At 39.9% G+C, this 15072-nt stretch overlaps 1 protein-coding gene across 4 annotated transcripts in view; it reads right to left on the bottom strand.

Moving 5' to 3' along the window:
- LOC140737724 (probable E3 ubiquitin-protein ligase HERC1) overlaps positions 1 to 15072 on the bottom strand; it is a 273953-nt gene that overhangs the window by 164907 nt on the left and 93974 nt on the right. For all 4 annotated transcript variants that reach the window (XM_073064301.1, XM_073064302.1, XM_073064299.1 and 1 more), the window contains 5 exons: positions 9786 to 9837; positions 8746 to 8981; positions 5734 to 5943; positions 5387 to 5507; positions 3200 to 3437 (listed from right to left, as the gene is read on the bottom strand). In XM_073064301.1, the coding sequence (XP_072920402.1) occupies positions 3200 to 3437; positions 5387 to 5507; positions 5734 to 5943; positions 8746 to 8981; positions 9786 to 9837 (857 nt within the window). The remainder of the gene's footprint in view (positions 1 to 3199; positions 3438 to 5386; positions 5508 to 5733; positions 5944 to 8745; positions 8982 to 9785; positions 9838 to 15072) is intronic.

Below are 15072 nucleotides of genomic sequence, written 5' to 3' on the forward strand. Positions count from 1 at the left end.
CCCTCATATTTCATATTTTCTCTTCATTGCTTTTTTTAAGTTTCTGTTGGTTTTTAAAAGTTTCCCAATCATCTAACTTCCCACTAATTTTTGACATATTCTAAGTCCTCTCTTTTGTTTTTATATTGTCTTTGACTTCCTTATCAGCAGCAGTTGCCTTGTCTTCCCTCTTAGAATATTGCTACTTCTTTGGGATGTACTTGTCCTGCACCTTTTGAATTTGGCCCAGAAACAGCCAATGCTGTTCTGCCGTCATCCCTGCTAGTGATCACTTGCAAACAACTTTGGCCAGCTCTTCTCTCGTGACCTCTGTAGCTCCCTTCCCTCCACTATAATACTGATAGATTTCATTTTATCTTCTCCGTGTCAAACTGCAGGGTGAATACTATCATATTATGATCACTGGCTCCCAATAGTTCAGGGGTCACCAACCTTTTTTACACCGCGGACCGGTTTAATATTGACAATGTTCTTGCAGACTGGCCAACGGGGGGGGGGGGGGGGGGGGTGGGGTGGTGTTAATCACGACCAGAATATAGGTGATAAGTCAACTATAAGTCACTTATAAGCAGCTAATACACTCAATTTCGTTTCTAAAAGGGTTTATCTAACAAATTTAATATTAAACAGACAGCACATATTTTCCTCGCATGAATATAGTGATAAGTCAATTATAACTCACTTATAAGTCAATAGCATCATAACATTTTAAGTAACGTTTGGATATTAAACACACAGCGCATATTTTCCTCGTATGAACATGTAAAATTATTGCAACACACCAGTGAGAGGACAAAGTAAGGGCCGGAGGTCCCCATGCCAGGGCCGTGGCGATCGCAGTCCGGACAGAACGATCGTCTGAGCGAGGAGTGCGACGGGTGCGTGCCCGCCCTTCTTGTAGGTAGGTAGGATTTATTGGCCAACAAAAGTTTGGCTCAAGGAATGATTTTCAGTAGATCGCAGCTACGCTGCTACTTACAAAACCCTGAGCCCGAATTAGGTTGTCTGCAAATATTTTAGCATCTGGTTCCTCACCAACATTCAGTGTGCTAAACAGGTTTAGAGGCAGCGCCCATCTGTCCGTGCTCAGGCCAGTAGCAATGTCACTTCTCGCCGGCCGCAAGAGGTGGCCAGTTACCCAAGGTCAACCAGTGATCCCTGGCGCAAGGGCATCACTGCATTTAGGTGACAATGACCTCACGTGCGTTCAAGTTCAACAGTGGGCGTGACCGGGAATGAGGAAAGGTGCAGCTGATTCATATCGTTTCATATTAACAAATCATATTGTTTCCTTGCGGCCCGTTACCGGTCCGCAACCCTGTGGTTGGGGACTACTGCAATAGTTCCTTTACCTTAAGCTCCCTGATCAAATGTGGTTCATTACAAAACATTCAGTACAGAAATATATTTTCCCCAGTGGGCTTAACCACAAGCTGCTCTAAAAAGCCATCTTGTAGGCATTCTACAAATTCCTTTTCTTGGGATCCACACTAACCTGATTTTCCCAATCTACATGTATACTGAAATCCTCCTTCACTATTGCAACATTACTCTTTTTACAGCCTTTTCTATCTTCTGTAGTTTGGAAGCCTGTGCTTTTGATACAATGTGTATTCTTGGATGTTAAACTTCCAATAATAATCTTCTTTCAGCCATGACTCAGTGATGCCCACAACGTCATACCTGCCAATCTCTAACTGAGCTAAGTGATCACCTACCTTATTCTGTATACATTCAAATATAACACCTTCAGTCATTTCAGCTCATCCCACTGACTTCAATTTTGCACTATCACCTGCCTATCCTTCCTCATGATCTCACTACACACTGCATCTACTTTATACCAACCGCCACATCCTCAGCCTTATCACTCCAATTCCCATCCCGCTGCCAATTCAGTTTAAAATTTCTGCAACACCTCTAGCAAACTTGTCCGCAAAGATATTGGTCCCCCTCAGATTCAGCAGTAAGCTGTACAGGTCGTGCCTTCTCCAGAAGAAATCCCAATGATCCAGACATCAGAAACTCAGCCTGCTGCAGCAATTTATCTGCCAAATCGTCCTTTTTCTTACCCTCACTGGTGCATGGTACAGGCAGCAATCCAGAGATTACTGAATGATATTTTTATTTTTAAAATATTCAGTTTACAGACAATTTAATTTTCAATACTTTCATTCAATCAAGCACCTGAAGATTTACAAGAACATTGCCAGGACTGTGTTGCAAGGAGAGATTGGGCAGGTGGAATATGAGGTGCTGTTCTTCTGGCAGTAGTGAAGGCTTAGGCCAGTCAAGTCAGCATGGGAGTGGAGAAAGGAGTTGAAATAGCTTGCAACTGGGAGTTAATGTACTAGAAAGGAATGGAAGGTCCTCAGGCTTTTGTAATGGGGAATAGAAATGCATAAGGACTGGTGAAAATGAAGCAGAGCATTCCAGGGAATTCAAAGCTGTTGAAGTGGTAAGAGTATGCAAGGAGTCCAGATATAGGTGGGAAGGGATTGGAAAAAGTGAGACAAGGGTCGGGTTATGAGGAGATAAGTTCAGAGTGCAAGAACAGGCAGAAAAAAATTGGCTTATCAAGACAATGGAAGTTGTGGATATTGTTGAAGACACAGAAGAGATCTCCTCTTGTTAAAGAGATAGAGATATATGGAGCAAGGAAACTATCAACTTTGAGGTTGTGGACGGGACATTTCCCTGATGTGATGAGATCTGTGATGGTACAGGAGACGATGCTTGATGCTCATCAGTGTGATCGTGATTCAAGGGTAAGAATGAGGCAGTGTCCAAGAACTTCTCTCACCTTTTTAAGGTAGAGATAAGACTGCAGAAATTTGGCAGTAAAACCTTTGGTGTAGCTGACAGGTACACACAACTTTAAAGGTTATAGCAAGATTAATAAATAAATGCATTTATAAATTAAATCTGCATTAATGTAACAAATACAAGCAATAAAATGAATTTCCTTTTGAGAAAATTGGTCAACCTGTGTTCAATTTACTATTCTAATTAAACCAGAGCAGGCCAAGAAAAATTTAAAGTAGATATTAAATGGTAAATTATATGCTACATGAAAATTAAATGCAAACCTGTATCTGTAATCTTGTAAGTAGAATTCTAAGTTAATGGTTTATTTGCAAATACAGTGGTTCTTTGGTTAATCCCCATCAGATTTCAGCACCAGGTATGGGCTACTTACCTAGCAGTGATAGCCAAAATCTGCAGAAGCCGAGCGCCAGCCAGTTTTAATGCCACATTGAGCTGGGAATGGCCAGACACTGAAGCCATCAACCATCGCTGGTTTATCAGAAGGCAGGAGTTTGTCAGCTTCGAAAGGGCATTTAGAAGTCCACTGTTAATGACCACTGTTATATCAGTAGGTTGATATCGTATATTTAAAGCAAATATGGTGGCTAGCAATAAATGCTGCTGGGGTCCTGCAACAATAAATACAATTTTATAGAATTCAGGGAAAAAAGATCAAACCATTTAAAGTCATTAAATAGCATCAAGCCTAAAGATAATTCACTAATGCCTAATAACCTTAAAATTTAATATGCAATTCTAATTTTAAGAAGCTTGTTTAAATAAAATCATGTTCACATTTGGTAACTACACACTTTAATGACTCATTGGTGGAGGAATTAATTGATAGAGAACAAGAGAGAAAACTTAATCATCAATTTACCACCTCCCCATGTAGTGATTAAAATGGAGCTCTATCTATGCTGAACTTTCTATCTTCCTTCTTTCAGCTTTCCTCTTGGGTTCATTGTCTTTTATGAATGTCTAAAACACATTCGAAAACTCCAACTAAAATAAGGAATGATGCACATTTTCTGCTTTAATATCCCCATCCCTTCCTAACCTCTATCATCTCATGGTTCCTGAGAATTAGAATCATGTACTCATGGCTATAAGTGCCAATTATTCGCAATGTCAATTAAAACATGTGGATGACTAGATGGCTTTAACACTCAAATTTTTGTTGAACTGGAAATGGAACGAGATATATTTTCCAAGTATGTCTTGAACAAAGAAGTTTCATTGAATATACAATCCCATCTGGATGCATATGGCTTGGTATGGCAGCTGCTCTGCCCAATGCTGCAATCAATTGCAGAGCGTTGTGGATACAGCTCAGCACATTGCAGAAGACAGCCTCTCCGCTGTGGACTTGGTCAATACTTTCCATTGCCTCAGTAAAGTAGCCAATATAACCAAAGGCCTCTCATCTGGATATTCTCTCTTCTCCATCCTCTCAGTGGGCAGAAGATTAAAACCCTTGGAAGCATGCACTAATAGGCTCAAGGACATCTTCTATCTGGCTGTTATGAGCAATGAACAGTTCCATAGCATGGTAAGATGGACTCCTGGCCTCACAATCTACCTTGTTATGACCTTTCTTTCATCTTATTCTCTGGCTGCACTGGACTTACCCTGTCCTCTGTAACTGTGACCATTTATTCCGCTTCTGTTATTGCTTTTCCTCACTTCAATGCACTTATGTGACAAAACCATCTGCAAGGATGGCATGCAAAACTAAATTTTTCACTGAACCTCAGTACATATGACAATAATAAACCAATTTAGCAATCAAACTCCTTTCCATTTCTTGTATAGAGGCTTGCTGTTGAGTTGTGCAAAATGCCAATCTTTCTATCATCTTAATTTCAGGAAAAGCTAAGTTGGAAATGTTTAAAATTAAAGAAACATACTTTATCTGCTCAATTATTATATTGTAGCAGAGCAGTTCCTTGGAATTGTGGATGACTCGCTTCTAGATCTACTTCTGTGCACTCTGAGATGGTTGATGTGGGACCTGCAGACTCCACAAGTGGCAGTTTTTATTACTTGACGCATCATGCAGGTAGGTAGCTTGAGCAGTTGCTTTTCACCTATCAAAGCTGGGCCTCTGTGCACTGCCGATGCCTGGCTTCTCTCTCCACAGTATGGGACTTAACAGTTTTATTTCAAGGTTCAGAAGATGCCTTAATTGCTAATATTGTTTACAGCATTGGATCCTTAAACCTAAAAAAAAATTCACCCACAATACTGCACATTTAACACAACTTTTCAGAAAGTACAGGATTTTCTAGGTGACCAATTGTAGAAATGCAATTTCTGTAAAACCTTACAGAAAGCATGGGAGAGTGGAGATGTAGTTGTATTGCAATTATATATCAAATAAACCACAACTTCCTAGTGTATTAAATATGCTTTTCATGCCCATTTTTTTTTCCACTGCTTGCATTTTTGTGAGATTAGTCAGATGAATTGTGAGGTTTGATGATATGGGTTCAAAGCCTTCCCATTAATAATGACTAGTAGTTATTTTAATTTATTAAGTCATTATTATCCCCAAATGAATACATTTATTTTAAACCTGAGAGTTCCTTTCCAGTTGCAAGTCTCCTTTCCAGCGCTGAAACCAGTTGCTGGTAGAGCTTGTGTGCTGCAGCCTGAAGTTCCTTCTGTGTATTTCCACAGGCAGCATGTGTTACATCCTGAGGTAGAGAGTTCATAAAAAAAAAAAGCAGCAACTGTTAACTTATTATGTAATCAAACAAGTCTGGACTGAATTAATTCTCGAAATGGAACTTGCTTGTTATGGGAGGTGAATATATACTGTAGCCATAATTTAATTCAACATTGAATACTAGGAGAAAATACTTATATTTAAATTATGCATTTGTCATCTTTCTCTTTTGTAGGATTGAGATTTTTCTTAACCTGGTAATGTTGGAACTTTTCACAATTCCGCTTGATGTTTGCTGTTTTTGCTGTTCCTAAATCAAAACAGCCAGTAAGAAATTGCAGCTGCACTGTCGATAGAAGACCAGTAGACTTCAGTGGTGTTTCGGATGTGTCTGTAGAGATGCCACTTTTACTCTCCATTTCAGAGAGAAAGGATGAAATCTGACAAAGGGCTTCAAGCCGAAGCTATAAACAACAAAACCAAGATTGTCATTGAAATTCAAAGCGACGGATAAATTAGTAGATAGCAGTAAGAAATCAGTTAAGATAAAATATGAACTAAATAATGAAATTTATCACTGGATCAAATGGACCAACATTGTATTTGGCTTTCTGATTAAATAAGTGATTAAATATTAAGATCTCAAAACTGGCACAGAGTTTATGGTCCATTAGGCAGTTAAAATTCCTGTTCTCCAGATGCACTTCAAGTCACCAGAGAAGCATCGTCAATGCTATTTCTAAAAGACCCTTAAAACCCATTGACAGAAGGACCAAATTGCTATCAACATTCTACTCTTTGTCAACATGCAGGCATTAAATCTCTAATTGTACTCAGGTAATTCTGAGGGAAGACTAACACCAGATGCAAAAATAAGTGGTCTGAACACCATCTCAGCAAGAGAGCTACTGGGATAGAGAAAACTCTTTAACAATGTCCTCAGAACATCCTTAAAATGATGCATCATCCTTATTGGCTCCTCAAAGAGTCTATGGACTCCGTATTCACCTCACTGGCCATGACTTAATCCAGAGAAGCAGAGTGAAAGCAAAGCATCCTCAACCTAGAGGGACTGTCCAAGATGATGCCCCATACCAGAAGAAAATTAGATGACTGTTCAGAACTGTGGGTTCAAACCAAAATAGAACAATTATAACTATCAGGATTAAGTTTAAGACCATTATGAAACAATATGCAACTAAGGATTGGAGGCTGAAGGGGAGTCTGCAACTCAAGCAAAGACTGAACTGACAAGAGGTCCCATTTCAGCACAGCATTGAACAGATCTAGATGCTCTGGGAACATTGATTGCTGGCATTTCTGGGGCAACGTGATCTAAATACGTCTGCAATCTTCCAAACAGGAGCATTGATTGTAGAATGAAATCATTCTGTGTGGTTCTGAAAGTCATTACTTCAGTATCATGAGAGTGACTTATACTTGGAAGTAACTGGCTGAATTTCCATAGTGATGTGAAACAGAACCAGAAATAATTGTTACTGCATTTTCTTTTTTAAATTTAAATATTATTTTCATTTGGATTCTAACAAAAAAGCATATGTCATGCAATTGTCCCTGTACCGAAGAAAACCAGGGTAGCATGTCTGCACTACTGCTGTCCTGTCGCACTCACCTCAATCATAAGCAATGCTTTGAGAGGCTGGTCAAGGACTACATCTGCAGCATGCTACCACCCACATTGAACCCCCTACAATTTGCCTACCAACACAACCGATCGACAGATGACGCAATAGCCACAGCTCTACACACCATCCTATCTCACCTGGAGAAGAGGATGCTTATGTTAGGATGCCGTTCTTGGACTACAGTTCAGTAATCAACACCATAATTCCCCCGGCTCCCCAAGAAGCTCAGAGACCTTGGCCTGCACCCCGCCTTGTGCAGCTGGACCTCAGACTTCCTATCAGATGGCCAGAAGGTGGTAAGGATGGGCATCTTCACCTCGGCTCCTCTGACCCTCAACACAGGAGTCCCCCAGGGCTGTGTCTTGTGTCCTGAACCCCCTCCTCTATTCCTTATACACGCACGACTGTGTTGCCACACACAGCTCCAGTCTGCTGATCAAATTTACAGATGACATGGCATTGATAGGCCTTATTTCCAACAATGATGAGACAGCCTACAGGAGAAGTCAACGCAGTGGTGTCAAGAAAACAACCTCTCCTTTAATGTCAAAAATACAAAGGAGTTGATCGTAGATTACAGGAGGAATGGAGACAGGCTAGTCCCTATTGACATCAATGGGACTGTAGTTGAGAGGGTGAGTAGTTTTAAGTCCCTCGGTATACACATCACTGAAGATCCCACCTGGACTGTACATACCGGCTGTGTGGTGAAAAAAGCATGACAGTGCCTCTTTCACCTCAGACAGCTGAAGAAGTTTGACAACAGTCCCCAAATCCTCAGGACTTTCTACAGGAGCATCACTGAGAGCATCCTGACTGGCTGTGTCACAGTCTGGTACAGGAACTGTACTACCCTCAATTGAAGAGAGTGGTGTGGACAGCCCAGTGAACTTTCCTCTATTCAGGACATTTCTACCAGCAGGTCCGTAAAAAGTGCCCAGAGGATCATCAGGGACTCCAGCCGTCCCAACCACAAACTGTTTTAGCTGCTACTATCTGGCAAACAGTATGGTAGATATAAGGCCAGGACCGACAGGCTCTGCACAGCTTCTTTCACTTGGCCATCAGATTTATCAATACACATTGATTTGATTGCATATCTGACTGTACATACATGTATACAAAACAACTATCTATACAATCCTAGTGCTTGGGCAACATCCTCTCACATTTCCCTTCCTTATTGCTTGTATATACCAACAAAAATGCAACATAAAGATTTTTACTCCCTCATATTGTGAGATAGTTGTAAGAAATAATATTCTAATTCTAACTGAATTTCCAGGCAGAGATGGTCTATCTGAGGTAGCAATGTTAGCAGAAGTCATAATATCTTTTACTGGGGTGTCTAATCAATATTAAACCTTGCTAAGCAAAAAACTTCACAAAACTGGTAGAGCTATGAAATGCAAAAAACCATTTCTTGCTGTAATTCAATGAAATGTTATTCATTAGTTACTTTAATTACATATTAAATTGGAATGAATAGTGAGTTAAATATACTTGTTTGATTGTTTATACAAAATTAATCCAACCACTGTTCCTCAGTTTATTTAGTCAAACACATTTGTGGTATCAGTGGAAGATATTCCGGGCAGCCAAGCAGACTAGCATGCCTACCTCTGCTCGCTTTTGCTGGTGACCCATTGCTGTGATAACCACTTTAGGGTCCGCCTCTTTGCCAGTCTCTTGTTCAACCAGATTTGAGGTCTGAGTAAGATGCCCACATAGGAATTGAAAGATGTCATTCAGCAATGGAGCCAATGTAGAGGTCTGAGTACTCTCTGTTGGACTAATACATTGTCGTAGCAAGTGCCAAGCATCCTTCATAATGCCTCGTGAACACAAGGGCATTCCTATATAAGGTGTAAAGGAATTTGATGAAATAAAAACAAGGTAATCTCTTAAAATCACAATTAAATAAAAAATAATCTATTTTAATCTATGTATAATAGAGGCCTGTTCTTGTTTAATAAACCCTATAGCAGCATCTGTAAAATAATAATTTTATGATGCCTAAATTGATATTAAACCCAAGAACACTATCTCATTTTTTAATATATTATTTGTTTTGCATTTTTTAAAAATCTATTCAATATACATGCATACTTACTGTTATTTATTTCTCTTCTTTCAATATTATCATGTATTGTATTGAACTGCTGCAATGTTAACAAATAACATATACCAGTAATAATAAACCTGATTCTGATAGTACAAATATTTATTTCAGGTGAAGTGCAAGGGAATTGCACTTCAGCTGAAATAACTGCTTGTGCTCAAATTTGACGCATACTGTTTTCCATTTTTAATGTTATGGCTACATATTATTATTTTAAGGTTACTGTATTTTAAAAGCCTAGATTACATTGTCCTTCAGTGATTTTAATTATATTTTTGCAATGTAAGTTTTATCTTTTTACAATACAAGTTTTAAAATCAACAGACTTGCCTAAATACTACTGGTTGATGCTTTGATTTACATAATGAAGATCATTTTGAAAGTTGCATCTTAAAAACTGTACCGTGCACCCCAAATTTAGTTTTGGATAATTTGCAAAGTTGTATAATGAAGTACCCCACTACCCACTTACATTGTAGTATTTAACAAATAATGACACCGTTAAATGACACAGTCGATGAGTGTTTGCAAACCATACCTAAAGTCTGGTCAGATGATCTTGTTTGTATTCTTGTGGGGCCTTCAGTAATCTGGAATACAAATTTAATATATTAAATCAAATGAAAAGTAATATATTAAGACATCATAACAGAAGTCGAAGTGGAGAGATAAATCCTCAAACATCATAATTTTTCTATCCTAACAAAAGTACTGTTTGTGTTCCAGGAGCAGATATAAAACAATTGAATAGATATCAGGTAGATATTTCAAGCAAAATCTTTACATATACAATAACTATGATGATGCATATTAAAAACAAGGACTCGGTCTACAATAAAAATAAACTTTAAGGCTTTTCATACTGTGTTTCTATTTACAAGTTAGTGCTATTGATTGTTTTGAATAGATGACAAATTTTTAAACAGTTGTTTAATATCAGTAGTGCAAATTCGATGTCCACTCATTTTACTCATCAATATTGCAAGTATTATATCCCTGATTCCCATAAACATATTCAGATAATCAAGTAAACACCAAAAATTACACTAATCACTAATGTGGATTTAACTTGCCAGGGGACAAACACAAGAATGTAATATCTAATTGAAGGGGGGGGGGGGTGCTAATTTCACTGGGCTCAAAACAAATCTGAAGTCAAACATCAGAAGGCAAAATTGAATTGACTTTATTTCTTACATCCTTCACATACATGAGGAGTAAAAATCTTTACATCATGTCTCTGTCTAAATGTGCAATCGTAGTAATTTATAATAACTTATAATAAATAGAACAGTCAATGTAACATAGAAATACACTCAAATCAGCATGAGTTAATCAGTCTGATGGACTGCTGGAAGAAGCTGTCCCAGAGCCTGTTGGTCCTGGCTTTTATGCTGCGATACCGTCTCCCGGATGGTAGCAGCTGGAACAGTTTGTGGTTGGGGTGACTCGGGTCCCCAATGATCCTTCAGGCCCGTTTTTCACACCTGTCTTTGTAAATGTCTTGAATCATGGGAAGTTCACAACTACAGATGCGCTGGGCATCTGTAAATTGTAATGAATATGTGTTAGCTATTAAAGAAATGATTAGGGTACAGTATAAATATACTCTCAGAGCAAAGAATGATAGGGCAATCAAAGATAGAGCTACCTGACAAGGAAAAGGGAGAGAGAAAAGTAAGTGTTTCCTGAGATCGCCACTTGGTAGTACAGGAGAAAATCAAGAATAAAAAGACTGGAGAAGTGAAAACTTAAATGAGAGGAAACTAAATGAGAGAATGAGAGTGGAGTGACAGTGAACAAAACAAAATTCAAAAAAATCTTCAAGGAGTATAAATATAAATTTATTTTTATATTTTGTTTGAGGTAATTTTTGGAATCTGGTTGTAAATTTGAAACAGATTAGTTTGGCGCCATTGCAAAAGAAAATGACAAATCACCTACAGTGGCTTCTCCCACTTTCTCCATATTCAAGGTGTAGCCACAGGCACCTAACATGGGCTCCAGTTAAGCCTGCCTTTTCATTAGTTTCATGGACCAGTCCATGTTCCAAGCTTTCCCTGGTAATGTTCCCAAACTATCTTTGATGAATGCATTGGTTAGGTTTCATGCACCATGCTGAGCTTGTCAATTTGATTAACTTTGCATCCAACTTCCACCCTTTCACTTAGAACATTTCTGACACCGCTCTCCCCTTTCTTGATCTCTCTGCCTCCATCACTAGAAACTAACTGTCCAACTTTTAATCCAAAGCTTCCTTGACTATATCTCTTCTCACCCTGCCTCCTGTAAAAATGCCATTACCTTTTCTCAGTTCCTTTGTCTCCACCGTATCTATTCCCAGGTTGAGACTTTCCATTTCAGGACATCAGATATATCCTCTTTCTTCGAAGAACAGGGTTTCCCTTCATTTACCATTGATGCTGTCCTCAATGTGGGATCAGATACTCCACCATTTCTTGGATATTTGCCTTCACCCCATCTTCCCACTGCCTTAACAGGAATAGAGTTCCCCTTGTCCTCACCTACCACTCCAGAGCCTCCATATCCAACACATTATTCTCCGCAATTTCTGCCAGCTTCAATGGGATCCTAGCACCAAACACAACTTTATCTCTCCCCTCCCCCCACTCGATACCTTCTGCTGAATTTGTCATTTCTATATCCACTCATCCCTCCCCACTAATCTCCCTCCTGGCACCTGTCCTTGAAAGTGGCAAAATGCTACACCTACCCATTCACCCTGCTCCTCACCTCCATTCAGAGCCCCAAGCTGTACTTCTGTAAATCTGTTGGGGTCATCTACTGTATTCAGTGCTCCTGATGCAGCCTCCTCTACACTGGTGACAACAAATGCAGATTGAGGGACTGCTTTGTCAAGCATCTCAGCTTCACCTGCAAAAAAACAAAACTTCCTGGTGGCCAACCATTTCAATTCCTACCCTCACTCCTGTTCCAATGTGTTGGTGGATGACCTTCTCTGCTACCAATGTAAGGTCACTTTCAGGTTGGAAGAGCAAGGTTGTCTCCCTTCAGCCTCATATACTCCAGAAACAAAAGCCCCAACCTGTCTAGTCACACCTTATAACTCAAGCCTTCCCATTGTAGTAACATTCTTTTGAGTATTTTCTGCACCCTTTCCATTTTAATAACATTTTTCCTATAGCTGAATGACCAGAAATGTACAGTATACTCCGTGTTGTCCCACCAATGTCTAGGACAGCTGTAACATGTCCCAACTCTTGTGCTCAGTACCCGGCTAATGCAGGCATGCATACCAAATGCTCGTCCTGCTAACGGGTCTTGGCCCAAAATGTCGACTGCACTCTTTTCCACAGATCCTGCCTGGCCTGCTGAGTTCCTCCAGCATTTTGTGTGTGTTGCATACCAAATGCCTCTTCACCATCCTGTTGATATGTGGAGCCACTTTCAGTGAACTATATGTGTATGCCCCTAGGTTTTTCTCTTGTACGGCACTCTCCAGGCCCTGCCATTTATTGTGCAAGTCCTGACTTGTTCAATTTACCAAAATGCAAAACATTGCAATTATGTGAGATAAGTTCCATCTACCCACTTCCCCAGCTGATTGATTTCCTATTATAATTTTAGATAACATTCTTCAGTGTCCATTATACCACTGGTTTTGGTATCAGAATCAGGTTTATTATCACTGGTATGTGACGTGAAATTTGTTAACTTAGTAGCAGCAGCAGCAGCAGCAGCAGCAGTTCAATGCAATACATAATCTAGCAGAGAAAAAAATAAATAAAATAAAAAATAGTAAGTAAATCAATTACGGTATACATATATTGAATAGATTTTTAAAAACGTGCAATGGAAATACTGTATATTAAAAGAAAGCAAGGTAGTGTCCAAAGATTCAATGTCCATTCAGGAATCAGATGGCAGAGGGGAAAAAGCTGTTCCTGAATTGCTGCATGAGTGCCTTCAGGCTTCTGTACCTCCTACCTGATGGTAACAGTGAGAAAAGGGCATGCCCTGGGTGCTGGGGGTCCTTAATGATGGACGCTGCCTTTCTGAGACACCGCACCTTGAAGATGTCCGGTGTACTTTGTAGGCTGGTACCCAAGATGGAGCTGACTAGATTTATAACCTTCTGCAGCTTCTTTCGGTCTTGTGCAGTAGCCCCTGAATGCAGCCAGTGATGCAGCCTGTCAGAATGCTCTCCACGATACAACTATAGAAGTTTTTGAGTGTACAGTCAGCCCTCCTTATCCGCGCGGGATTGGTTCCGGGTCCCCTCGCGGATACCAAAAAACGTGGATGCTCAAGTCCCTTGTTCAACCTGTCTCAATTCAGTGGACCTTAGGACCCAACGGAACCCCAGACCTTATTTAACCTGTCTCCGTGTGGTGGACATTAGGACCCGGTGGCAGAGCTCTGAATCTGCAGTGTTTCTGTTCACAAAAATAATCACGATCACAATTGAAAATGAAGTGGAAATAATAAAGCAATTGGAAAAAGGTGAAACGCCATTGGTCATTGTAAAAGCGTTAGATTACATTGGTCAACGATCGGAACAATTTTAAAGGATAAAGTGAGAAAGGCCCTGCCCTGATGAAAGCTACAATTATTACTGAGCAACACAGTGGTTTAATTATTGGGTTTTGGGGTTTTGAGTTTTTGATCCTCCACATCAACCCGGCACGGATGGAGAGCGCACTCGAAAGTGGTCTGTCACTGGATCGAACTCAGGAACTTCCGTTCCCGAGCCCGGCGCTCAATCATACATTCTTAAGTGTTTTATATGCATAGAAAGGTAAAATATATACAGTATGCTAAGACAAACATTTGACTAACTGACGCTAAATAATACCGGATATACCTGTTCTGATTTACTTAGTAAGAGAACTTCCGATTTTTAAAAATCTCGATCCATGATAATCCACTCACATCCTCCCGTATACTTTAAATCATCTCTAGATTACTTATAATACCTAATACAATGTACTATGTAAAATAGTTGTTATACTGCATTGCTTAGGGAATAATGACAAGAAAAAAAGTCTGTACATGCTTGAACAAGTGCTGGAAGAGCACTTCCAGGTTTTCTCGATTTGCAGTTGGTTGAATTCACGGATGCAGAACTTGCGGATAAGGAGGGCCAACTGTATTTGTTGACATGCCAAATCCCTTCGAATTCCTAATGAAGTATTGATGCTGTCTTGCCTTCTTTATAACTACATCGATACGTTGGGACCAGGTTAGAGCTTCAGAGATCATGACACCCAGGAACTTGAAACTGCTCACTCTCTCCTCTTCTGATCCCTCTATGAGCTTCAGTCTCACCCTTCCTGAAGTCCAAAATCAGCTCTTTCATCTTACTGATGTTGAGTGTCAGGTTATTGCTGTGGCGACACTCCACTAGTTGGTATATCTCACTCCTATACGCCCTCTCGTCTCTACCTGAGATTCTACCAACAATGGTTGTATCGTCAGCAAATTTATATGTTTGTAGATGGTGTTTGAGCTATGCCTAGCCGCACAGTCACATGTATATAGAGAGTAGAGCAGTGGGCTAAGCACATACCCCTGAGGTGCGCCAGTGTTGATCGTCAGCAAGGAGGAGATGTTATCAACAATCTGCACAGATTGTGGTCTTCCAGTTAGGAAGTCGATGATGCATTTGCAGAGGGAGGTACAGAGGCCCAGGTTCTGCAACTTCTCAATCAGGATTGTGGGAATGATGGTATTAAATGCTGAGCTATAGTCGAAGAACAGCATCCTGACGTAGGTGTTTGTGTTGTCCAGGTGGTCTAAAGCCTTGTGCAGAGCCATTGGGATTGCATCTGCTGTTGACCTAT

The sequence above is a fragment of the Hemitrygon akajei genome, chromosome 13 (genome assembly GCF_048418815.1).
Source record: "Hemitrygon akajei chromosome 13, sHemAka1.3, whole genome shotgun sequence".
Taxonomy (NCBI): Eukaryota; Metazoa; Chordata; class Chondrichthyes; order Myliobatiformes; family Dasyatidae; genus Hemitrygon; species Hemitrygon akajei.